Raw genomic sequence first — 25222 nt, forward strand, 5'->3', positions numbered from 1 at the left:
AGGCAGGGATCAAGTTCCCATCGTTTGAGAAGAAAGCTGATGCCCAAGGTCACATAGCTGTCAGGATTCGAGGCTCACCCATCGAGGGTCAGCTCCAGAGGACTCCAGTCCCCCCACCCCATTCAGGACTCTGGAAAGGACAGGATGAGCGTATGGGCTGAGGATGCCACTTCCAGCTCAGTCGCACTTGACCGAGCCTGTCCTGGCCTGGTGCCTGCCACTCTCAGAATAACCCTGGTGGTTCTGGGCACAGATCATTGGCCACCTGGGACCTATTTTTGTTCTTCGGGTAAGAAGGAAGTCTCACCTTGTGCAGTAACCACTTAGGGCAACGGGGAACATGTGACCCTCAACCCCAGATGACCTTATGGTCTTGCTAGGAAATGACCCCAGCAGGGAAGCCAGCGGCCTGGCTTAGCCCCTCTCCCTTTCTCTCTCTGCCTTGCCACTTCCCAGAATCCGGCTTTCTACCTTGTCCCTACTTCTTGGCAGCCCACACCTTCCCCCACCCCCAACACTCTGAGCAGAAAACCAAAGCATCTTCATTTGTCCTCATTATTAAATCTTACCCACCGGAACAGCCAGAAAACTTTTTCTCACATCTAGCTGTGGAGACAAACCCATTTCCTTAGGTCCCAGCTAGTGGGTTCTAGAGTCCAGGTGCAGGAGCCATCTAGGGACCCCGCATCTAGAACTTGACCTATAGAATCTGGGGCCCTGGAACCCTCTGGGGTATCAGTTGATAGCATTTGAGGAGATGACCAAAGCATACCACTGACACTACAATCTCAAGGATCATGGACCCAAAGGCCATTTATAGAGAGGTGATCCCTGGGTGTGGAGCCCAGATGTGCATAGAGTAGCACCCCAGCAGTCTTGGAGGGATTCCTCTCTGCTGAAACCAGGTGTGTTGGGAAGGAGTATTGTGATCTGAACTCAACAACATAAATGTATAGAAAAAAGACTGAAAGGAAACCTGATAAAAATGTTACTATAACAACAAAGAGTGACTATGACTGTAATGATATTAATAATAGTAGCTATTCCCATTTTCCAAGGGCTAGTTATGTGCCAGTCGCTGTGCTAAGTAAGGGCTTTGCTTGTTTCATCTCAGTTAATGCCCATGTGTGCTCCTCTCTTTGTGGCCGGTGGCCGTGGCCAGTGGCCTATTGAGTGAGCTCTATAAATGAGGGTGGTTTTTGCCAGCTCTGCAGCTTCTCTGGAGGTGGACAGATGAGCTCTCAGGCTCAGTATACAGAGGATGCTGTGTTGTCCCTGCCAGCAATGCGGGGCGTGAGAGGGCATGGCTGGCCCCCTCGGGGATGCCTTTGGGGAGCCAGCCAGGCCCACTGAGATGACCCCAGCCTCCACTTGGCCCTACTCCTCCAGGCGTTGGGGCTCAAAATAGTGGCAGTTTGAGAGCTGACAATCAAAGGGCAGCTAAAAAAAGTTCCCTCAGTCTGGGCTCTGTCGCACACGGCTCCTAGGGCCTATTTTAGGGGAGAGGGTGCCGACGTGCCAATGGAAAATCCATGAGGCGGGAGTCTCCAAGGTGGGGGACCCATGTACCTCCCTCTCCCCATCCTGGCCACCCATCCCTGAACGCATGCACAGGGACACACACACACACACACACACACACAAACACACACACATACACACACGCACTTATATAGCCCTTAGCCTCACTTCCCAACTGTTGGACTTTCTCATCTCTACAACAGCCCAGGAAAAGAATGAGCAAACTGAAGCTCAGACAGGGGAAGTAACTTGCCCAAGGTCACACAGCCTAGAAGTTGGCAGGACAGTGGCCAGCTTGGGCCTCTGTGGCTCACAGTACAATGCTCTCCCCATAGAAGTAGCCCCTGCCTATGGCCTCACTGGGGAAAGCAACACATTGTCTTCTGGGACATCAAAATCTCCAAGGTTGTGCATTGTGGGTTGGACTGGCTAGGAAGCCGAGGGTCTCGATGACCACACGAGAAGAAATCCCAGTGGAAACCCCCAGGCCAATTCTGATGGAAACTTGCCTGGATATAGGAGAGGTAACTGGTTCAGGGCCTTCTTCCAGGTGAGCCCACAACCTGTCCCCGTGACCACCTTACCTCCCCCCTGCTTAGCCCCCTGAGCCTGGCAGACCCTGCCAAGTTTCCAGGGAATGTGTCAGATAAGGGCTGATGCTCATGACTCCCTCCCACCCAGACACTATCTCTGACCCTGCCGCCACCACCAAGTGGGTAAGAATAGCAACAGCCCCAATGAGTGGGCATACACACAGGGACAACATAGCAACATCTTCAGGCAGGCAGCCCTGACCCACAGATTGAAGACAGCTCTCCAGGTCCCCTTCCCCATCTGTTCCAGCCCCATCTGGCTCTCCCATTGTCCTGGGCCTGAAGCCATACAACACTTTATGATAAAGCACAAAGCTTCTTCCTCAGTGGAGGGGATCTGAGGGAGAGCGCACTGACTTGTTGATCGTGGCCTAGGGCCAGTGCTCTGCCCTTCACTGAGGAGCTGTGTGACCCGGAGCTGGCACTGTACCTCTCTGGGCCCTTAAGTGGGGAGCCGTGGCACAGCAGCACGGTGCAGCTTGGAAACAGTCAGCAAGGCCTCTGCTGGGCCTAGGGCCCCTTGTGGTCCTGGTCTGAATGCCACTGGGACCTCTGATCCTTGACTTCCGGGCCTGTGGGGATGTGGATAGGGTAAGCATGCGGGAGGCCTTGAGATATGATCATGGTGGGGGGGCGGGAGCATATTGTGACCGAGTCCCCTCTATGAGTCTCCCTGTGACGCTCCTGTGCTCCACTGTGTTGCATGAGCGTGGGTGGGTGTCTCATCACTCTGAGGGAAGAGGCTGTTGTCATGGAATCCAGAGTGAGCGTCACTGTGACATCCAACGCGGGAGATCTGGGAGCTTTGTGTGTAAGTTTCTGAGTCACTGGAACACCTGGGGGAGTGCAGGGAGCCGAGTCCCCCAGTCCCCACGTCTGGCTCCTATTGCTCTTACCACCTGACTCACTGCCATTGTTTGAAGCAGACCCAGGCCCCTCCCCCAGCCTCTCACCCTTCCACACCCAGCCGCCTCACTCTCATCTTCCCCTTGTTCCCTTCCCCTTGACCCTCAAACCTACCTCCTTCTCCTCCTATGTCCCCCACTGACCCAAGGAGTCCCAGGGGAGGAGGACAGGGGTGCCAGAGAAGGGGAAGAAGGCAAGGGCTGAGGGGAGTTCCTGCCATGCTTACACATGGTGACATAGGCACCAGGCAGACCAGACTTTAACACACACACACACACACACACACACACACACACACACACACACGATGGAGTGACAGGAGGTCTCCAACTCAGTTTGCCAACATTAGACGATCAGGTAGACTCCCTCACTGCTGTAATTCTTTGGCTCCTCCCACATCTGAGACCCTTTCATGTGGTCCTGTAGAAGCAGGATGTCTGGTTCTGCCCTAAGGCCCAAGCTAGAGTCCTAGGGTGGGTAGAGGTGGGTGTGGGTGGAATGGGGGTCTCTGAGGTCTCAAGCCTTTCTTTCTTTGTGAGTGAGGGCCGGACTGACCTCTGGGCCTCTAGATTCAAGAGCCCTAATCGCTTGGGCTGGAAAAAGTTTAAAAATATCTTCATGTTTACATTCTTTCCAAGCCCGCCTCCCGATCCTCAGTGCTGGGTCCCTTTGATCTGGCTCTGTGCCTCTGGAAGGGGCCTGGGAGAGGGGGAGCATGAGCTCTCCACTGGGGCGAACCCTGTCACTCCCTCCAGCTCCAGACCAGTCTGAACTCTGCAAGACTCCTCAACATCACCCAGAGACAGTCTTGGAGCTGGCAAGGAGCCAATGCTGGAGGGGGTGTGTCTTGCCCAGGGTCACCCAACAGGGCCATGTAGGGGCTGGAGTTGGGGCCCCTCTCCACACTCACTCCCAAAAGCCTGGTCCTCACATTCTCTTCCTGCCGTGCTAAATGTGTTTTGTGAGGATTACCTCATGTAGTCCTCCCAACATCTCCGTTTCAGTGAGGCCCATTTTATCAACAAGTACACCAAAGCTCCGAAAGGTGAAGTGATCCACGTGAGAACACACAGCAAGGATGAAGCAGAGCATGCATCACATGTTCTTCGGCCCACACCGAGCCACCAGTTACCACCCACTGTGCCCTAGCAGAGTCTAGGCCCTGCCAGCTTGACAAGGGAAGCCCACCTCATTAGTGTGAATCTCCACAAGCGTATGCTGACCCACCGCCAAGCCCACACACCAGTGCTAGCTTCATGTTTCTCTCCCTTTGTGACCTAGGAGAAGCCATACCCCCTCTCCGACCCTTACTTTCCTCTACAAATGAGCTCAGGCTCACAGGAGAGGTTTATGAGATGCTCAGGGAAACTGAGCCTGTGTCATTAGGGATTGTGGACCTTGTGGTCAGTCCCAGTATTGACACAATCAGAGAGTGGCCTGGGGCCTGGAGGCCCAAGAAAGAAGCCTCAAACTGGGGCAGATGCTTTAATTTGCCCTGGTATCCTGTCATCCATTCTGTCATTTTTTTGTGCCCCCCTCACCTACTGACTAACCCATACATCCATCCATTTACCCATCCACCCATCCATCCATGCAGCAACCCAACCATCCATTCATTCATACACCCACCCACCTTTCCACCTGTCTACCCATCCAGAACAAGGACCCAAAAAGCAAATAATTCTGGGTTTGCAGCTCAGGTGCTGCATTCTACTGGCTGGATGAACTGGGGAGATTCCTCCACCTCTTTGTGATTCATTCTCCTAAAGAAGGAACTGGCCTGGGTGATCTCTAAGGCCCTTCTGGGAGATCTCATGGAGCAGAGACCAGTTGAAGGTGGTGGACACATCTGGAGATGTAACAAACCTTGGCCAGACAGTCCCACCTTGTGCCCTATTCCCAAGACTCAGCTGCAACACTTAACCTCCTTGATCTTCAGGATACTCCACTGGAAAATGAAGCCAATAATCCCACCGTGCAGGTTGGTGGGAAGATTAGATTAGATGCTGCCTTCGAAGAGCTTTGTACCCTGAAGACTTATAAGTGGGTGCAGGCCTGCGGAGGATCCTGGGAGAGGGACAGGAAGCTCTGGTTGGACCACAATAGTGGGCAGAGCCTCCAGTGTGGGGTCCTGGGCCCAGGATGGCTAGAACCAGCCTCAGAGTCCATCCCTAGGCTGGGGATACTGGCTGAGACTCATAGGCTCCCCCAGGCCAACCAGGATGCCCGCCCCATCTCTCTTGGCTCGCATCCCACAGAATCTGCCAGGAGTGGAGAGATTATCACCTAAAAATAGGGCCTGGGCCCCACTGAAGTTGTTTTTCTCCCTTCCCCGTGATTTACCATCATCAGCTCAGGGTGCCTGGGACAGCAAGTCCCACCTTGGCTCCCCAGAGACTGTTGGGATGGGGTTGTGGGGAATCAGCATGTGTCTGGGGTCAGTTAAGGGTCAGGGATTCGCAGTCAGTCTGGAGGTGTGGCTAGGGTTCAGCAGGGCACCAGGGCAGTGGCTCAATGTTGGGCCAGGGGATGGGGTTACCTGGGGCAGGGGGAGCCATGGGGGTTTCTATCCTACCCCAGGTATCCATCTGAGTGATTCCTCCTTCTCTGACTTGCTGCAGACTCCCCTTGTGCTCATCAGCCTGTGTGTGAAAACCAAAAGTGCCTTGGGGCCAGCACTGGGGCAGAGGGACCCATCCCCAGCCTCACCTCTCCTGTTACAGCCCCAGGGGGCCTTCACAATTCTTGCCCAAACCCCTTCTGAGACTGAGGGATCTCTACCCACCTGTGTGCAGGTGACTCATGTACAGGAACATGAGCACAGGACATGGACTTACAAAGTGTCCTCTCAGAGCAAAGATGATATGCAGAAAAACACAGAAATGACGCTCTCGAGGACGACCTCCTCAACCATCATCTGGACAGACTTGACCCATCCAGGGTCTACAGCCAGTGGTCTCTGAATGCCCATGGAAATGACCTACCCTCCTCTAGCATCGAGATCTCACCAAGAGCCCATATGATACTCCCATGACTTTCCCTATCGGGGACCCCCACTTGTCCTTCAAGCCCCCAGGCCCTTTCTGTGCAGCAGGAAATAAAGAAAGGATAAAGGGCAGGTGGACACAGCGAACGCTCGCACACACACACGGACCTTTGGCCATGGGCACAGCCATCCCTGAGGGCCCATACCCAGCTCTCCGAGGTTTTATTATTGAACAAACATGCCAACATTTGGAGCACTCCTGCGGGCAGCCCATAAAGCCAGTGTGCAGACATGTCTGGTGGTGCTGCCTCCACCCCAGGGCAGGAGAAGGGACTTCTGTTGTCCTGCTCCCCACGGAGCTGTAGTGCTGGGTCCTCTCCCAGTGGATTCAGATGGAGCTAGAGGCCAACCTCCCAGCTGGGGCTGCCTGGACCATTCAAACCGCTGCCTTCAGGGGCACGCTGTCCACTGGCTGATCAAGGTCCTTCTTCCTTGCCAGAGTCAAGTGGGTGAATATGAGGATGAGGAAGATGCCTGCAGGGCCCGAGAGGGATGGATCAGTCCTCAGAAGAAGCCGTTGTCCATCACTAGGGACTCCCCATTATTGGTATTGCTTTAATAAGGAGGCAGTTTCCCAGATAGCATCCCCAAGACTGGGCTGGTATGACACTGTGGCCCTAGTACCTGAAGAAGCCTGGCTTTTTGGCCTGCTTGGCTGGCACCAGGCCCTGCCCCACTGAGGCTGCCCCAGAACACACCGCCTCCCAGGTCCCCTTCTCTGGGAAACAGTTTGGGTGGGGGTCACCGGGGAGCCTGTGAGTTGTTCCCATGGACCTCTGAGAGAAAGCCACATTGTAGCATTGTGCTAGAACTAGCCAAGAAAAAATTTGCAGTGGAAGGGCTAAAGAAAAACAGACGATGGAGACGGAGGCTTGGACTTAGGTTAGCAAGACCTGAGTTCTGCCACACCCTGGCTGTGTAACCTTAGACCAGTCACATAACCTCTCTGACCATCAGAGACCTCATCTGGAAGATGGGGAGATGCCAGGATCTACAAGGTTGTAGGGATGATTCAATGAGAATCCTATGCTTGGCATCGAGCCTGACACACAGTCACTGGGTAATAATGTAACAGTAAATGCTGTTACTAATGATGGTGATGATGAGTGTGACAACAGGAGGAAAAGTATAATGACTAGGAGAGTTGGTAGAGGTTCCTTCTCCAGCCCCGGGGGCATGATGGAGACAGGGCCACTGTTTATGTGGAGGCTGTGGCTTTGGCCGTCCATTGCCCTCCCCCGTACAGGAGCCCAGCCTCTGTTACCTATTGCTGCCAGCGTGCCCACGAGGATGCCCACCGCCGACAGCTTCGTGGGCATGCCCTTCATGCGGCCCACCTTGCGCATACACTGCCTCTCCATGTTGCAGCGGCACACGATCACTGGGGGCAAGCACGGGGGGAAGGTGAGGGCGGAGGAGAAGAGCTCCCCAGCCGCTTGGAGCCCCCAGCACAGCCCAGCTGGCTGGTATGTGTCTTTCTTGGCACGCATATATTCACGTGGGGAGAGGGATGCACTCTCCTCTGTGCATGTGCCTGTGTGCACATGAGTCTGTATGCCCGGCCGCAGGTGTACACAGGCACATGCTGTCTGGGTGAGCCTGCATGCATTTGTACCCAGCCCCTCCACCAGCAGCCAGTGGTTCCTTCAGGAGCCCCGGCCTCACCTCGGACCTGGAGCTGCCACATCCGGCCATTGCGGCTGACAACGACAGGGATTACGTGTTCACGTGGCTCCACCCAATGCAGGGCCAGGGTGAGGTAGGCGTGAGAACCTATTGGAACCATGTGACCAGAGTCACTAGGCTGGACAGGCCCTTTGGGGGCTGCTCTCCTTAGGTCCAGCTCCACCCTCACAGTAGAAGGGCATCTCACTTCCAAGTGCCACCCCCTCCCTGCCTGGGCCACAGCCTCCCTGCCTTCCCCCACCACACACCATTGAGAGCATGGAGGCGCCAATCTCGTTGCACTGTAGGGTTGGGACCAAGGGCAAAGCTATAGGGACTGTCCCCATTGGTCCGGTCAGGGTCCTCACTGGGTCCGCTGACAACCACGCCATGGTTCTGGCGGGGTGTGCAGAGGTGACGACTAGGCACAGGGGTCAGAGTTGGGGCCAGGGCAGAAGGGGCCTTCAGGAAGTGGATCACTAGTGTTGCAGAGGTGCTCAGTGTCGGCTCGCCTGTAGAGGAAGAAGTGCTGAGCTGTCCTGGGCCCTCGTGGACGCGGGCGTGAGTCCAGAGTCCCTGGGCTGGTCCTTTTCCCAATAGCCCATCAACTCGCCTTGCTGATTCCCCTGCCAGCTCCCCTCCCCCCATGCTACCTCTCCTTTCCATCCCTATCATCATCCCCATGCCAGTCTCATCCTCACAATGCACTTCACTATCCAAACTGCTGCCAGACCTTTCTGTGCCTTTCTGGATGCTACGCTTGCCCTCACCACGCCACCACCAGCAGTCACACTACTGGTGCCAGGACACAACAATGTAGATATGTCCTTACTGGAGAGAAGCTCATCCCTGCTGGTCTGTGTTGCAGCACAGAACAGCCCAGCTCAGAGCTGAAAACTGCCTCCCTGGGCCAGCTCTTTATCCTGCCCAAGTGGCATTCAGAGTCCTCCACATCTGGCCTAGTGTCCCATTCAGGCTCACCTCCTAGCACACCTGTCCCAGGAGACAGCTCCTGGCCCTCCTTCCATCTGCCCAGTCCCACATCCTCTGCTCCCAGCCTGTGTCTGAAGCTGACACCTTGAGAGGCCCTCTGGGGTGAAAGGGTCCTCTGAGATTGCAAGTGTCTGGCTGGGGGGGGGGTGGTGATCCGAGAGGGAAGGCAGAGGACAAACGTTCTTAGAGAGGGACCCTGGACCCAGCCCCTCATTCCTCCCTCCTGCCTGAGGCAAAGTAGATACCAGCAAGCCCCAGGGAGGCAGCTTGGTCCTGCCTATCCATCTGTCTGTCTGAGGAGTGTATTCATTCCAGAGGCCCCCACCGCTGCCTGGCCATACCTGCATCCTGGGCCTTCACGAGCACTGTGTACCTGTCCCCAGGCCGGGCTCCCTGCAGAGGCCGGGCCGTGTGCACCTCCCCGGAGACCTCTTTGATACAGAGCCAGCCTTCTGAGTCATTGACCAGGGAAAACCTGAGGCCCAGAGAAGATGGGGGTGGAGGGTGAGGAGGCACTGGGACCATATATGGGGTCTTGCCCAGAGACCTCCAAAGCCGTGTGACCTGCTCAAGTTCCACAGCCTCTCTGTGACTTGGGGGTGAGCAGTGCCCCACATGCCTAGTCTCTCTCCCTAGCTTCAGTGACTCGTAGGAGGTCAGGGCTTGAACCAAGGGTACTGTGGGTGGGGAAGGGACCCTCAGAGCCTGGGGGAAGTGACTCAACTCCACTAGACCCAGGTCACCCAACAAGGGACCAGGATGGGGCCAGAACCTAGGAACAGCCTTGTCTGGGTGAGGGGATGGGCTGGAGGAGGGCCCTGTCCAGGCAGCACAGAGGCACCATCTAAGGTCTCACGGGGTCCAAACACCCCTCCCCATGTCCTGTTCAGCTCCTCCAGCCCTGATCCCACACTGCTCACCCCTAGGCACCCCCCCCACCTCCCAGCCCCCGGAGTCACAACCTTGGCATTAGCCACCGTCTGAGGAATATTCCAAGCCACCTCTAGGGCCCTAGGGTCATCCCTGGGGAGCAGCGGCGGTCCAGCTCAGGGAAGGGGCTGGGTTTCTGGCTCACCTGAGGGGACTGCTCCTGGGGTCTGAGGGCTGAATGGTCAGTAGGAGGGAGCCGGCTGGGGTGCTGACTGGGACACTGGCTTCGTAGCTCTCTCGGTCCAACTTGAGGGGTGGCACCACCCTCTCCACCAGCAGAGTCACTGTGGCCGTGGCTGCAGGGCCCGGGCTTGGCCCCACCAGTTCTGCCACACTCCGCACCACCACCACCAGCTTGTGACTTGGAGCTGCCTCATAGCTGAGGTTCTAGAACAGTGGGGCCTGGGTCACTGTGTGGGCCACAGTGCGCCACACTTGTGCATGCATGTGTGCATGTGTGCACGTGTGTGCCCCTTGCCTACCTCCGGCCCCTTACCCTGAGGAGTCGCAGTTGGACATGACCAGAATCTGGCTCCCAATCCAGGCCAAAGGTCCCGTCCATATTCCCGGCCTCAATGGCAAAGTCCATGAGGCGAAAAGCAGGCTCAAGGTCGGCATCAGTGGCCATGAGTGTGGCCACCAGAGTCCCAGGCTTTGTGTCTTCAGGGAGGCTTATGGGCTCAATCTGGAGACATTTGGAGGGGCCGTGAGTCCCCCGTCAGCGCCTTCCCAAGGCCTCCTCCCCCTGCTGCTTACCTGGGAAGTGATGAACTCGGGAGCATGGTCATTGATGTCCGTGATTGTGACAGCAACCTCACACGTGCTGCTGAGGCCTGAGGCAGGGGAGGGCATGTTGGGGAGGCCAAGGTAGGAACAGAGGGCGCAAGGAGACTGGGTCGCCATCAGGGACACCGTCAGGGCACTTACCGCCCTCTGCTCCTCCTAGGTCAATGGCCAACACCTGAATCAGGAAGTTCTGACCAGCATGGAGGGGACGAGGTCCCAGTGTCACACTGCCTGAGCTGGAGTCTAGCTCAAAGGGACTCCCTTCTGTCCCCTCCTCAGGTTCAGGGCTCAGCAGCCGATACACAACATGAGAATTGGGGGAGCCAGCGGCATCCAGGTCCTCTGCCAGCAGCCTAGTCACCTCCGTGCCTGCAAAGACAGCACCCACCTGAGTGGGACCAGGGCCCAGTCTGGAGGCCTTACTTCACCCACTCCTCTTTTGTGTTGGACTAAACCTGAGTGCATGCGCGCGTGTGTGTGTGTATGTGTGTGGGTGTGTGTGTGTGTGTGTGTTGTGGGGGTGCATTGAGGCTGGCCCCATCTCAAAGAAGAGCGAGATGAATGGTTCATGGGGACTTCACCCTTCCCCCGCTCCTGACAAGAACCGTAGCCCACCTGGGGAGCTGAGCTCAGGGATGTTGATTGAGGCACCAGGTGGGGGGCAAACAGGCGCATTGTCATTCTCATCCATCACCACCACCTGCAGCTGCAGAGCTTCTGTGTAGTCCTCACCACGGGTGTTCTGAGCCCACACCTGGAGCAGGTACTGTAGTAGGCAGTGGGGGGCTTCAGATGAAAGCCAAGGCAGCTTCAGCCTGGCCTGGGTCTGGGTTCCCTTCTGGTGGCCAGCTCCAGCTCTTCTGGGTACTCTTGCACTGCCTCAGTGCCTGTGGCGGATGTGATGCCCCCAGAAGCCAACCAGACAGTGACCAAGCACCCCTTAGCCTGCCCTCCTGGCTCCCCTCACCTCACCTCAGCCTGAGCTTCTCGGTCCAGCTCCCTGGTCACGTAGACTTTCCCCTCTGCTTCCACATCAAAGGGTCCAGGGGGCTGGCTCTCCAGGTGATAATGGACGTTCCCCCCACTCCAGTGTACCTAAGAAAGGGACACAGAATGAGAGCAGCCCAGGATAAGAAGAAGGAACAGCCTGTGTCACCCCAGGACAAGAGGCAAGAACAGCCCTTATTGCCCAACTGTTCCCAAGTGAGGAGACGGGCCCGATTACTGTGTGACCCCAGGCAAGTCACTGTCCTCCCTGGAGTCCAGGGAGGGTCCTTCTGTTTGGGGCACTTGTGGTTGTGGCAGCTCCACCGTAGCCTTGCCCTGGTCCAAGCCTGGACCCTGCCCAAAGTGCCTGAACGACCAGGTTGCTTAATTCTCTGCCCTCTTGGCTGGGCCTGACCCCAGGGCATTCCTAGAAGAGGCCTGAAACATTCCTGGTCTGGGTGACAATCCCCATGGCAGCAGGGAGGTGGCAGCTGTTCCCCCTGAGGAAGCCTGGGGCAAGGTCAGGAGGTCAGAACACAGAGCCACACCTGTCAGAAGATAACAGGTGAAGGGCTGTGAGCCTGGTCCCAGGACCTTGAATGCCCCAATGCATGATGAGAACTGAAAGGGACAGTGGAGGGAGAAGCACAGGTGGGGGGGCGGAGAAGTCAAGCTGGGCCCTTGGACCCACCCCCCAAAATCTCCATGAGACTCAGGCCCAGCTACACCATCCATGGGGCTATTTCCTCCGCTGACAGCCACTTACTCACCTGCGCAATCTGGTGTGGGTATGGAACTTTGAGATTCTCTGCCAGGTGGACAGGATCTAGGGGCAGCCAAGTGCTCTCTACTACAGAGATATCTATGGTGGCTGTGGCCTGGTGGCCCGACGCCTGGTCGCCCATATCTTTGACCTGTACCAACAGCTGGTAGCGTCCCTCCAGGGGCTGGTCTCGGCTGGTGCTCCCTAGAAGGGGCAGGGTGGTCAGCTGAGCAGGAGGCCAGGTTCAGGGCACCCTTCTCCGCAAGGTACCAAGCACAAAGCCAAGCATATGGCAGTTGTTCAGGATATGCTTTTGGCCGAGGGATGAGGACGTTTAGCTCTACTGTGAGCAGCCAACCGGGACCTGATAGTTTGCAAAGTCATTTCCATATCTATCCACACAACGAATGACTAATGGCCTGGATGGGTGGCTTACCAGGATGAGGTGGGGTGGGGAAGAAACACATGGGAGGATGGGTAGATGAGCAGATGACTGGTGGATGAATGGATGACTGACGAGGTAGGTGGATGGGGGTTTAGGGAGCAGTAGATGAATGGGGATTTGGGTGTGTGGATGGGTTAGCTTGGGTGGATGTTCGGGTAAACGGACTGCATATATAGTCGGGTGGTAGATAAGTGAGTGGGTGGCTAGCTGGGGGTGTGATTAGCTTTTCTCCCAGCCCATGCCTCTGGTCTGAACTCCCACGTCCAGGTCTCTCTTGCTGTCAGTCCAAAGGTCTCCCAGCAACATCATAGGCTAACCCCCTCAGGTCTCTCCAATCCTTGTACCTTAGACCTGAGACTCCAGAATGTAGAGCTGAGACACTCCATCCACACCATTTCTCAACTCTCCATGCAGGGTGTTTCCTCCAGGTGTTGTTCAAGCATGGCCTTTTGCCTTGTTCTTCTCTCCATCTAGAATGCTCTTTCCTCATCTTTATCTCTCAAGCTCCAACCCGTCCTTCTATTACCACCTTCCTTCCCCAGCTTTCCCTGACTCTCCCTCCCCATCACACCCAGCTCAGGCTTACCCTTAGGGCTGAGGGCCAGAGCCCCCAGCCGAGGCTCCAGCTGGAACATGTCTGGGGAAGGCTGGGCTGGGGCCTGGTTCAGGATGTGGAATCGGAGATCTGAGTTGGCTGTGCCTGGCTCATCCCCGTCTGAAGCCTCAAGGAAGAGGAAGGGGATGCCTGGTGTGCATGGAGAGGGCAAACCTAAGAGTTGGGGAGGGTGGGAGAGTCTCCCATGCCTCCCTTTCTCTCCCTGGTCCTTCCTTCCATATCCATCATCATATCAGGACTCGAGGTGAGTCCATGGCATTTCATCCCACTTCACAGATGAGCAAACTGAGGCCAAAAAGGATGGATTCACCTGAAGACCCTCAGTGAGATACAGAACGGGACAAAAATGGGAGGGGCAACTTGGCCCCTAGCTGCCGTGTCCCTATGCCAACTCTCCGGCAATCTTTTTACTCTCTGCTCTCTTGTCAGTGCCCACCTGACCGTGCAGTGAGCTGGCTGCCCTGGGGACTCACCAGGCCTGGTACCCTGGCTTAGATGAACTCTGTAGATGGCCTGGGAGAAATGGGGCACCTGGTCATTCTCATCCTTCACATGCACAAGCACAAGCTGTGGGCCCCACAAGACGCGTCCTTCCTCAGTCTCCAGGGTGACCTGCAGGGAAGGGTAGTCAGTGCCCTGCTCTACCTTCACTGCTGTCCCCTACTCCTCGCCCAGCCCTACCTGTAGCCGATATTCTGCCTGTTCCTCTCGGTCCAGGGCCCTTGTCACCAGCAGGAAGCCAGAATCTGGATCCACAGCAAAGAGGCCCTCAGCTGCTATGCCTGAGTTTCCTGCCAGCACAATCTGGCCTTCAGTTTCCTCACGGGGCAGCAGCAGCTGGTAGGGGAGAACAAAAGTAAAGGGAGGGGGGGCCAGGGCTGGGGGATGGCCCCAGCACCCAATGGTCCCATTTTATATATGGGAAAACTGACTCAGAGACAGCTAGCGCTTACCTGAGGTCACACAGCCGGTAACAGGACTGAGATTCACAGCCAGAGCTCTTCCCTGAACCTGATGCTCCCTAATACTCCCTGCCATTCTTTCTAAAGCTTGAAACCCCTCCCCCAATTTTTCATTCATTAACTTAAAGCTCTACTTTCTTCGGGGATTAAAATCTTGCTAGGCATGCACACTGTATCACATATTCTCTGGACAGCAGTGTTTAAAAGTGAGCCAGAGCAAAAAGAGAAAGGCGTACTGAAGGTGGGATCAAAAGGACTTGTGGGGAGGATAACCCACCCCAGCGCTCAGGCTCACCTTGGTCAGGTACAAAGGAAAATTTCCACCATAGTTTTCCGGGACTTCTACGTATAGTTCTGCAAGCTGGGCCTCAGGGAGAGCCTGCGGGAAGATGCTCACTTTGTCCCCAGGCTCCATGTCCCTGACATGGGTGCTGGGGACCTGGCACAGAGGGGAACTTCTGCCCCTTCCCTCTGTCTGGCCATGCCTTAGCCCATCCACCCTCTGGCCTTTGACTTCATGATGCCACAACAGGCCTATAGCCAGCTCTGAACCCCTCCCCCAACTACTACCATCCATGGTCAGTGTAACTGGTCCAGGTGGAAGGGGGGGCAAGGGTACCAACACTCAAAGTCAGGATCTGAAGGAGGGGAGCAGGGCCCAGCTCACCTGGGTGACAGAGAGGCAAAGCAGCCACAGCCAGGCAGGGACCATGGTCGGGACACACCTGAGGGCCAAGGCAGTAAGAATCTAGCCCAGATTGGTGGGCAGGGGGTCCCTCCCATCACCTTCCCCCTAGAAAGTATTCCTTCTTTCATCCCCGGTCAGCGTCAGGCCTTGGCTTCCCCAATCCCCATGGCGTGTAACTGTTCCTCCTTCTTCAGCTACACCTCCTCCTATCTGGTCACTATGGGGCAGGCAACCAGGCCTCCTCCTGTGCCCTGTACTTCTATGCTGCCCCAGCAACTATCAGAGCTGCTCCTCCCTAACCCACCCACATGGACACTGTCACCACCCATTCCTACCCGTGTCCCCTGCCTCAATTTATTCCAGGACATAGCCAGAGTGACCTCATGACAGACTCCTTTTCCTCCCCTAAGAAGGGCCTGAGGCTCCCCATCGCTTGTAGGGTAGACTCCAGCTGCTCAGCCAAGCCCGGCCACCCTGCTGCCTCTTGGTTTACGCCCCCACAAGGATCTCCAAGGCAGTTTCACCTCCAAACTTTTGTCTCCTTCCCACTTTAGCCTGCCCAGCTTGTGGATCCCAAAGTGGTGATTTCCCAGCAGCCCTGAAAAATCACAAAAGTTTGATGCTGGAAAGACCCTGACGATTCTGAAAGGCACTTCCTGCAGTTTGCCCCATGTCGTAGGCAAGGCCTGAAGGACAGGACCTGACCAAGGTCACAGAGGATTAACCGCAGGCAAATCCCTCCTGGCATGGAGGACTCTTGGTTCAGGGTCTGCAGGACTTCCTTCTGCCGCCATCCTTCAGACTCGGAGTCCCCTCAGGGCAGAAGCCCTGTCCTTATCTCAGCATTTTCCAGCCCTCAGCATACAGCTGGGCACACAGAGCACAGACAACCACGCCAATCTTCCCTGGGCAACGGGAGGACAGGGCCGTGTTTCTCCTTCCCCCACCACCAACCCCACCGTCAGCCCTGCCCACACCCCCACTCCCAACTCCTAGGCCCTCACCTGCTGGTGCCTGAAGCTGGCTCCCTTGGTCCAGCTGCCAGGCGAGAGAGCTCTTTCTCCAAGGAGCACTGGCCAGGCCAGGCCAGGTGGAGAAGGGCAAGGCACACACTTGAGCAGATAGGCGTTCCGGCCACGCTTGCTCAGGAGTGGAAAACACCACTGGGCCCACAGCAGCAGGCCTAGCCCTGCCCAGCCCCCCAAGTTACTCATTGACTTTGGAAAGCTGGGGGCTGCTCAGCATCCGTGACCGCCAGCACCAGGCGGTGGGGAGAGCTTCAGCCTGGCACTCCTCTCACCTTACACAGCCCAGTGGGCACTTCTTAGCCCTCTGGGCTTGGACATTACAGTCTGTGAGTTTCACATCTGCAGGTTCAACCAACTGTGGATTGCAAATATTCGAAAAAGAAATTATTACATTGTTGCTGACATGTCCTATTTGGTTAGGCCTATGATGGTTGAGTCTGTATTGAACATGTATAAACTTTTTGTCTTGCCCCTGAAACAATACAGTATAACAACCACTTATACAGCACTTACATTGTATTAAGTATTGTAAGATGATTTAAGTTTTAGGTTTTATAAGATTAGGCATTATGAGATGTTTATAAGATTTATTATGTATTGTAGAGATGATTTAAAGTATACAGGAGGATGTGCATAGGTTATATGCAAATACTACATCATGTTATATAAAGGACTTGAGCAGCCGCAGATTTTGGTATCTGTGGGGGTCATGGAACCAATACTCTGTGGATACAGAAGGATGACTGTACTTTTTCTGTGGCTCCGGCCAGACTCGATCCCCCACTTCTCCATGCACCAGCGTCTGTAGCTCTACCTTGTCCCACTCGGTTCCTTTTGTCTGGAATGCCCTTCCCACCCCTTCCTCTGTCTGGTGAACACCTGCTCAGGCATCAGTACTCAGCTCAGATAGTCCCTTCTCCAGGAAACCTTCCCTGGGTTCCCAGGGTTATTCAGGGTTCTTGTGAAAATACCAAGCCCTCACCCCACACATGTGCTACCTCTATCAATGCAGAGAGGACACCAGGTTTTCATTGTCTCTTTCATCAGACTGGGAGCGCCTCCAGAGCAGCATTCAGGGACCCGGCTGGCCCTTGTCAGGCCTCAACAGCTCCCTGCTGGCTTGTGAAACTAAGACGCAGAGCTGGGGGTTGCATATGAAACACAGATAAGCAGTGCACAATCTGAACTGGGCCTTCAGGCCTCTAGACCACCCACCAGTGGACTGGGGGGGGCAGGGACTGTGGCCTGTGAGTTCTCCTCAGGCTCCCTAATTGTTCACATTAGCCCCTGGACATGGACGGGGCTGAGACAATGGACTGTCTCCTGCCTCTGAGAAGGAAAGAGAAGATTGAGCCAGCTCAGGTGACCTTGAGGGAATTCCAGAACTGACCAGGGGCCCTTCCGCCAGTGAGGGCAGCCAAGCAGAGCCAAAAGAAGCTTCTGGGGCCTGGAAGCCCAGGACAAGGAATGAGGGTGAGAAGGGCCACAAGGTCTCTCATCTCTCCTTGCCCTCAGTTTCCCATGGTCTCCCCCGAGTCCTTCCCACTATGTTTCTGCTTAGTTTCTCTCAGGCTGGAGGCTGAGTCAGGACCCCTCAGCTGCCCCCAGCCTTGTCTGTCACAAGCTGAATGCCTGCCTCAGGGTCATTCAGGCTCCTCAGGCACCCCAACCTGGAGCAGTGCATATAGGGATGTTGAGGGATCTCACACGTGTTAAGTTCTTATTACATGCCTGGCACTGCTCTAAGCACATACCTTCACCCACTCCATTCTGAAGGGGACATCATCCCCACGTCACACACTGGGGCACAGAGAGGTTGAGTGCTTGCTGACGGTCACACAGCCAATAAACAGCAGAGCCAGGAAATTCTGGATTCTTCTTCAGGCCTCAGGACCTTCACCTGCTCTAAGGAAACTATGCCCCCCACATGCTTTAAAGTTTGTTGAAGGGTGGGAGTGGAGAGCCGCAGCAGCTGTGAGCAGTTAAAATTGCCTTGGGGGGCATGTGGGTTAATCATAGAGGTCACACAAACTAAGCAGCAGCCTTCAAACCTCTTCCTATGGTTGGAAACTGCAATCAGGATTCTAACCAAGTTGTGAGGGTTAGAACTAATGAAGGAATGTATGGACCCCAGCCTTGCCCCAGGCTGCCTACAGGCTCTGGAGACTGGTAGACTTGTATACCAGTTCCCACTCAACCACTTCTACCCATGTGACCTTGGGCAAGTGTTTTTGTTCCCCATCTGCCATTGCTGAATGGGGATACTCCATGAAACGATGTACGTGAAAGTCCCAGTAGGCACCTGTGCCCAGATGGGCTTCTCTGTCTGGGTGTAGGTGGTGGGGTGACAGACACACCTTTATCAGCGAACATGCACATATTCCCTCTCATCCCAGGCAGGGAGGGCTCCAGGGACCTGTTCCCACCAAGACCACATTAGCCAGTGCTGAGCATGGGAAGTTCTGGCCTGGCCATTCAGAGTGGGGAGAACAGTGAGAGCCCCCTCAGTAGCCAGCCTCAGCAGGGAAGTGGGGAGATTGTGGAGTTAAGTCCAAGGGATGTGACTTCCTCACCCTACCTTTAACAAACCAGCTTCCTCCTTCGCCGGCCAGGGAGTCTCAAAGCCTTCCAAAGTCACCCCACCTGGGAGGATTTGCAGCCCCTCCAGGGAAGCAGGGCAGAGACACCAGCCCAAGGGCCAGACCGAAGGTTACTGTTTGGCCACAAGACCTGAGGTGGGGCATGGTCCCTCAAGCAGCCTCAGTTTCCCTTACGTACAGTGGGGTGATTAAACCCTGGATCATCTGGGCAATGCCAGGCCCCAGTGCAGGAGAAGAATCTGGATAACAGCTGGGAGGGGTTCGTGTCTCCTGCTGCTTGGACCCCCAACCCACACTTGCTCCCTCTGACCCAGTGGGCTATATCCAGGCCCAAACATTAGGATAGTCAAGGCCACACCCTGGGTGGGACAGGGAGCCCACATCCTTCAACTTAGGGAACCCTGCCTGGTCTTGCAGCATCCCTCTACCCCCACCAAGGAAACAGAGTCGACAGCCCTGACTTACCAGGAAATAATCTTTATTACAAAAATCTGCATGTAAACAAATAGCCACTGCACTGAACAGCCTCCCTCCAGGGCATGCGTACCAGGTATAGAGAAAGGCAGAATCCTCTCCCCACACACAGGTCTGCCCCATGGGCTTGGCTTCGGCTGCTGCTTGGGATGCGCATGGGCAGGCATACCCACCTCTGTGGGCCCAGCCCTTGGCAGCACTGTCTGTCCATGACCATGAGGTGGGGTCACCGAGAGTCTGAGCAGGCCCTGAGGCACCTAGGGCAGTTGGCTGGGCCAGCCCACCAATCTGCCCACCTGTCTGCACAACGCAGTGAGTGCCCATGGGCCTAGAGTACCGAGAGATCGTGGCAGGACTTGGACTTGGCACGAAAGGCCATCTTGCGGCTGTTGCGGGCTACAATGCGACCCAGGAAGCGCTTTGCCTTCTTGCCAAGACTCTCTCGCCGCCGGGTGCCTGCTTGCCGACGGGCATTGGCCTCTTTGCTGTCCCTGCGCAGGCGTATCTGGCGCACAACGCCCTCGAACAGTGCCTGGACATTGTGGTGCAGCGCAGCCGATGTCTCGATAAACTTGCAGTCGAAGACCACGGCGCAGGCCCGGCCCTCTGGTGCAGGTAGGACAGCCACACATCAGTAAACAAAGGGTGGGTGGGGGAAGAGCCTTCTCAAACCCTTTCCACCCCATAGCAGCTACCACTCAGGAGTCTGTGGGGAAGGGATGGTGGAGGCCTGGGTCCTTCCCAGAAACAGACCCCAGCTCCTGGACCAAGGGTGCCGGGCATTGCTGAGTCACCCAACTGACAGAGCTTAAGGAGCTCACAAAGGCCCACGAAAGGAGACTCGTTTATTGAAATAATTTGAAGTCTGATATGTAAACAGAAGTGCTGCAGTAGTCAACACAAGAGAGGAGAACTTTGTCAGACAGCTTAGCGCTTTATGATTCGATGTTATATCACGTTTGATGAATGACCAGTGGGCGGAGGGAGTAGAACATCAAGTCATTGGTAGCTTCCACTATGAGGCTCAGTTTGGGGGCCACAGAGGAAGATGCTGAGTCCAAGAGGCACCCTCCCCAGAGGCAGGCCTACTTCAAGACTGGCCCAGGCCTGCGATCCAGGCTCTGACCTCCTGGCCTGGTTCCTTGCACTCTCCTCACCCTCATCTGTCAGGCCAGGGACAGAGGACAGCAGAGAGGGCTCTGAGGTGACCCAGCAGCCGGCATCTCTCCTAGTGCATTTGCTCCTCTCCCCAGCACTCTCAGACTTTGGGGAATCGTGTGGGAGGACAGCAGCTCTCTCCCTCCCCCACCCTGCCCCACAAGTTTTCTTCCTGAACATTCTTAGCCACCCATGATCCCCTGGAGCTGAGTCAAGACTGAGTGGCCTGGAGTCCAGCCAGGACCTCGCTCTCTTTCCAACCCGCTCCCTGCTTACCATCCAAGGAGACCTCGCGAGAGCGCACCAGGTCACTTTTGTTGCCCACGAGGATGATGGGCACATCATCTGTCTGCCGCGCCCGCCGCAGCTGAACTCGTAGCTCTGAGGCCTTCTCGAAGCTGCCCTTGTCTGTCACTGAGTACACGATGACGTATGCGTCCCCCATGGCCATGCAGTGTCCAGGTAGCCAGTGGCCCCCATCCTAAAGAACACACACACACATCTATCTAATAATCCTCGCGCCCCAGCTATCAGGCTGTCACTCCCGTCAGGCCCCTACCCCCAGCTCACCCCTCCCACCCTGCCCAGGGTTTCAGCCTGCATCCTACCTGCTCCCAAATGTCGTAGACCATTAGCGATGCCTCTTCTCCATCCACCACGATGGAGCGATCATACGTGTGCCCTAGACAGGAGACTAGTAGTCAGGTTGCCTGTGGCTGCCAAAAGGCGACCCCTGTGCCAGGCCACGGCCTCCAAATCCTCCCCAGAGCCCCCTCAACCTTCCCCTCCAGTGATGGCTGCTATGTAGCAACAGAAGTGATGGGGCTGGGAAGTGGAGGGTGGAGAGCATGCTGTGCCTGACCCCCACCTTGACACCCCTTCTCCACGCTAGCAGTGTCCTGGATGGCTACTTCTGTGCTCCCTGTCCTCCTGCCGCCTGGGCCCCTGGGTGGTTCTGAATACAGTGGCCTGAGTTAGAAGAGTAACAGTCACATGCCCTGGGGGCCTTGCTCTCCTAGGGGGCCTCTCTTAGAAACTCCCTTTGGCTGTGTTCCTGCCAGTCCAGGCGGGGAAGGATGTCTTTGTCTCCACCCTATAGAGTAGTAGTCCTACGTACACTCTGGGCCTTCTACTCAGCATTTCTTCCCCTACCAAGGCTGGGGGTCCCTTCTTTAGTTTCCTCATCTGTGAAATGGGTAGGAAGAGACATAATTCTGAAATTGACTTCAGAATCCCTTGGCATTTGCCGTTTTTAATCCAGGTCCCCAGCCCTACAGCCTCCAGTCTGAACCCTGGGATCTCCCGTCCATTAAATAGTCCCAGCCCCTCACCTGCGGCCTCTGCTTCAGGCCCATCCTCTACACCACCGAAGATGCGTGCCAGAGCGCTCTTGCCCACGCCAGGCGCCCCCAGCAGCAGCACTTTGTAAACGCTCTCGTCTGAGTCGCTGCCCCCTGAGCTGAGCGAATCTGAGGAGCTCTCGGGCCAGTCCAGTCTCGGACCCGGGGACCCGGTCCCCGCCGCGGTCGTTGCCAGCGCACCGGGAGCCAGCGCCGCCTGCAGGTCACGCTCATCCACCGGCATGCTTCGGCGGTGCAGCGGCGGCGCGGGGCCCCAGGGGGTGCTGCCCCGACGGCGCTCACGCTCCCGGCCCCCGCAGCCGCGCCCGCCTGCTCCGCTGCCGCCGCCGTTCAGAGTCATCGCGTCCAGCGCCGTCTGGGGAAGAATCGGGACGGCCATGTAAGCCACAGTGGAGTTGGAGTGAGAGGCTGGATCCCAGGCGCACCTGCCCGACCCGCAGTCAGGCAAGATGCTCGGGGCTGACGACCTGCCGCTGTCCCATCCCAGCTGTGATGGTCCTTGCGCCCCGACTTGTGACTGATCCTCCTGATCGGCAGCCCAGAGGGTGCGACTACCCGAATCCCGCTCCGCGAGGACACTCACCCACTCCCACACCGACACCGTCAGGACTAGTTTCGGGCTCGGGCACTCGGTGCTCTCACCGCGGCTGCCTTCTCCGTCCGCACTGGGTCGGGGCTCCAGAGCCTCCTATTTAAGCCTCTGCCCACCCCCGCGCTCGCCCCCGTCCATGCTGAGGCGGGGGCTGACGTGTCATTCCCCTTCCCCCCAGGGGGATCCCCACCCTCCTCCTAGGACCTCACACCCAGAGACCCCGCCCCACTCGCCAGGGCGGGGCTGGGGCAGAGGCAGACTTGGCAAAGCCTGAGTGTGCTTGGCGGAGGGGGGCAGGAAAGAGGGGAGAGTATGTGAATGGTGCTGGGGAGGTGGGTGGGGGTGGAGGGCGCCCTCATGGGTGGAGGCAAGGACCAACCAAGTGTTCCACTCCTCTCTGGGGAAGAATTAAGTCTGGCCCTTTAAAAGTGAATTCTCCCTTCCCTCTAGCCTAGTCCTGGCCTGTTGCCCAAGCAAGCAGAACAGTTACACGCTGGAGAAATTTCACCCTTCTCTGACCTATTAACACCTGCTCCCCACCCAGCCTTATCTGAGCTAGAATTTAGGGGTCCTAAACTGGGCTTCTAGTCTCAACACCAAGTTCTTCCCACTCCCCTGAATGGGAAGATTCCACCTGATGAGCCTGCCTTTCAGGGTGAGGGTTACTGTCACCCCATGAGCCTCTGGAGAGCTGTTTGGGGGAGAGGGTAAGGAAGGGAAGCCCCCTGGCAGTGTGTTGCAGGTAGAGGTGCAAGCTTGAACCCTGGGGAGGTAACACAGGCCTGGGGAGGGAACACAGGCCCGGAGAAGGGAAAGGATGAACTCAGCACCACCTCATCCCCCAGCACCCTCCAGACATCTGCCAACAAATCTGCTAAAAATACCTGGCCCTGGCGCTGGTCATTCGGCTCCTGGGCTGGACGTTGCCCAAAGTTGGGGAAATCCTGGCAGGCAGGTGTCAGATGCCAGCAGGAACAGTTAGGGGTGGAACTGGACCAGAACTGGATCAGAGCTGGATTTAGCCACTTGAAGTCTTCAATGTCTCCCTCCTTCCCTCTAAGTCCCAGACTGAGCTTGCTGTTCAGGGCATATGCAGGGCCTGGGGTTCAGACTCCCATCCACGAAGGGCACAGATGTGGGGTAGAGGCGGAAAGCTCTTTACCACTACTTGGTACCACCACTGCCCAGAGCTCACCCTCTCTTTGGACCTACGGTTGGCGCTGGGTAACGGAGGGGAGGAGATGTAATGTGAGGGCTTGGTTTCTAGTCCTGGCTCTGCCTCCAGTTTCCTGTGCCCCAGCCTCAGGGTTCCCACCTATAAATTGGGCATGACTTGTTCCCCCTTGCTCATTTCTGGGGTGTGTGAGGATTGGGGACAGGCAGACTGTGAGGCACTTGTGACAGGGACCTGCTATCAGAATCTGACGTTTGGTTTTAAAGAGTGTAGCAAGGGTGAGGGGCACCCATTCAGGGTTCAGGCGACATCACACATGGATGGATCCTGGTAGGTTGTTGTAAGTTGTCATGGAGACCTGGTATGGCTCTCTAGCTGCTGTGTCAGTTTCCTTGGCAACATGAGAGGAACTTGGAGTGAGGAGGGCGTGGCTAGGTATTAGGGGGTTCATGCAGGCCCCTCTCATTCTTGAAGTCCTCAAAGTAGGCAAGGGCCAAACTGAGGGGTGGCCTGTCCATTTGTGTCCTTCACATGTCCTTGGGGTTAGGGGGTGTCTTGGAGCAACCCCATGCTGGCTCTAGCTTCCTGGACTCAGTCCAGTGGGAAAAGGGAATCGTGGGTCGAGCCTGATGTCAGTGGGTGCAAGTCTCAAGAGCCAGCAAACAACTTCCCATAAGGAGTTAGGTTGAACTGTTTATGGCCCCTTCTACCCTCCTCACACATGACTCTGCCATTGAAAAGAGCCCCCGGATATGGACCCAGAAAGTGGGTTTGGGGGGTGAGGGGTAACCTGTGGCTCTTCCCAGCAGGGAGCCATGCAAGGAATTAGGGCTGGGTTTCCCCTCTGGTAATCTGAGCTCTTGACTTCAGCAGTGTTTCCTCATTGCCATGGGAGCTGCATCCACATTGGGCCACTCAGGCCCCAGGCATTCCCCAACAGGCCAGACACACTCATCACAAGCCTAGGTATGGCCAGGGGCCCCAGGAACCAAGACCAGGACATGTCCTTGAGACAGCCCACACTCCCATGTCCTGGTCCTCCCAGCTCTCTGGATCACCCAAACTTCAAGTCCCACCTCTGCCCATTTATCCTGGCTGAGCCTGTTTCCTTCTGCATAGAACGGGGACAATCTCTTCATGGGGGTTGTTATAAGATATAAATAACATGAAAGGCATGAAGTGGTTGGCACATGTCTGGTACAGAGTATCTCAATAAAACTTATTGTCGTGCTTGGTTGGACAAGGCAGGTTGAGTGAACCGGTAAGGCCTGTCCTGGTTCTGCTTCGTTCTCTCCAGAACAGTGGTCAGCCTAGGAGAGGGACAGACGCAGATATCCCTTCTGTCCCATACCTACTTCTCTCTGTGGGACCCCACACCTTTCCCCCCTGCAGGTAGCAAAATGTTGCAAAGGGAACTTGGCTGGGTTTCAGTATCCCCAGCTCTCCCCACACAACAGCCCCCCCCACACTCCAGTTCCTCTGTTCTAAGGCCCAAATCATTCATTCATTTCACTGACCTCTACTAAGTACCTATTGTGGGCCCGGCCCTTGTGCCGTGGGCATGATGATGAGCAAAAGTCGACATAGCTGGGCATGTTCACACATGTCATCTAGTCCCGGGATCAATCTCCCTTAGCTATGATTTGTTGTTACTATTTTGTAGACATGGTAACAGCGGCCTGAGAAGTCACAGGCTAGAAACAGCAGAACCAGATACACCTGGTGGAAGGCTTCAGGGACATAAAACTTCACCACCACCCCCATCACCCTGTACTCATATTCTCAAACTGCAGCTGGGTTCCAGAAAGTTCTCTGGGCGCTACCCCAGGATTCACAGATGGTGTCCCTACAGGCAGCCATGGGGCAGGTGCAGATGAGTCAAGCCTGACAAAGGGACCTGATATCCCAGCTGTGATATGAGCAGCTAGATGACC

General features: G+C 56.0%; 2 protein-coding genes across 9 annotated transcripts; both read right to left on the minus strand.

Annotated features, from left to right (window-relative positions):
- Positions 1-6151: 6151 nt before the first annotated feature.
- On the minus strand, positions 6152-16115 carry CDH16 (cadherin 16; the record flags this gene model as incomplete). Of its 3 annotated transcripts, none has more annotated exons than XM_081030525.1 (18): positions 6152-6540; positions 7331-7447; positions 7732-7839; positions 8001-8243; positions 9066-9199; positions 9800-10041; positions 10151-10339; positions 10411-10487; positions 10582-10809; positions 11056-11206; positions 11413-11535; positions 12198-12394; positions 13222-13380; positions 13725-13863; positions 13933-14088; positions 14509-14592; positions 14881-14938; positions 15906-16053. In XM_081030525.1, the coding sequence occupies 17 exons, from the start codon at positions 14923-14925 to the stop codon at positions 6443-6445; spliced, it is 2490 nt and encodes an 829-aa protein (XP_080886651.1). In that variant the 3' UTR covers positions 6152-6442. The 3 variants fall into 3 exon arrangements, with proteins under 3 accessions (XP_080886651.1, XP_080886650.1, XP_080886652.1); XM_081030524.1 differs by lacking the exon at positions 15906-16053 and adding an exon at positions 15426-15499; XM_081030526.1 differs by lacking the exon at positions 14881-14938 and having other exon boundaries at positions 15906-16115.
- Positions 16116-18984: 2869 nt separating this feature from the next.
- On the minus strand, positions 18985-22312 carry RRAD (RRAD, Ras related glycolysis inhibitor and calcium channel regulator; the record flags this gene model as incomplete). Of its 6 annotated transcripts, none has more annotated exons than XM_081032073.1 (6): positions 18993-19609; positions 20438-20642; positions 20770-20843; positions 21030-21116; positions 21493-21877; positions 22106-22204. In XM_081032073.1, 5 exons carry the CDS (start codon positions 21860-21862, stop codon positions 19332-19334), a joined length of 1014 nt encoding a protein of 337 aa, XP_080888199.1. In that variant the 3' UTR covers positions 18993-19331. The 6 variants fall into 6 exon arrangements, with proteins under 6 accessions (XP_080888202.1, XP_080888199.1, XP_080888204.1 ...); XM_081032077.1 differs by having other exon boundaries at positions 19000-20166; XM_081032076.1 differs by lacking the exon at positions 21030-21116 and having other exon boundaries at positions 18985-19609; positions 22106-22312.
- Positions 22313-25222: the final 2910 nt, after the last annotated feature.

The sequence above is a fragment of the Rhinolophus hipposideros genome (genome assembly GCF_964194185.1).
Source record: "Rhinolophus hipposideros genome assembly, chromosome: 21".
Lineage (NCBI taxonomy): Eukaryota > Metazoa > Chordata > Mammalia > Chiroptera > Rhinolophidae > Rhinolophus > Rhinolophus hipposideros.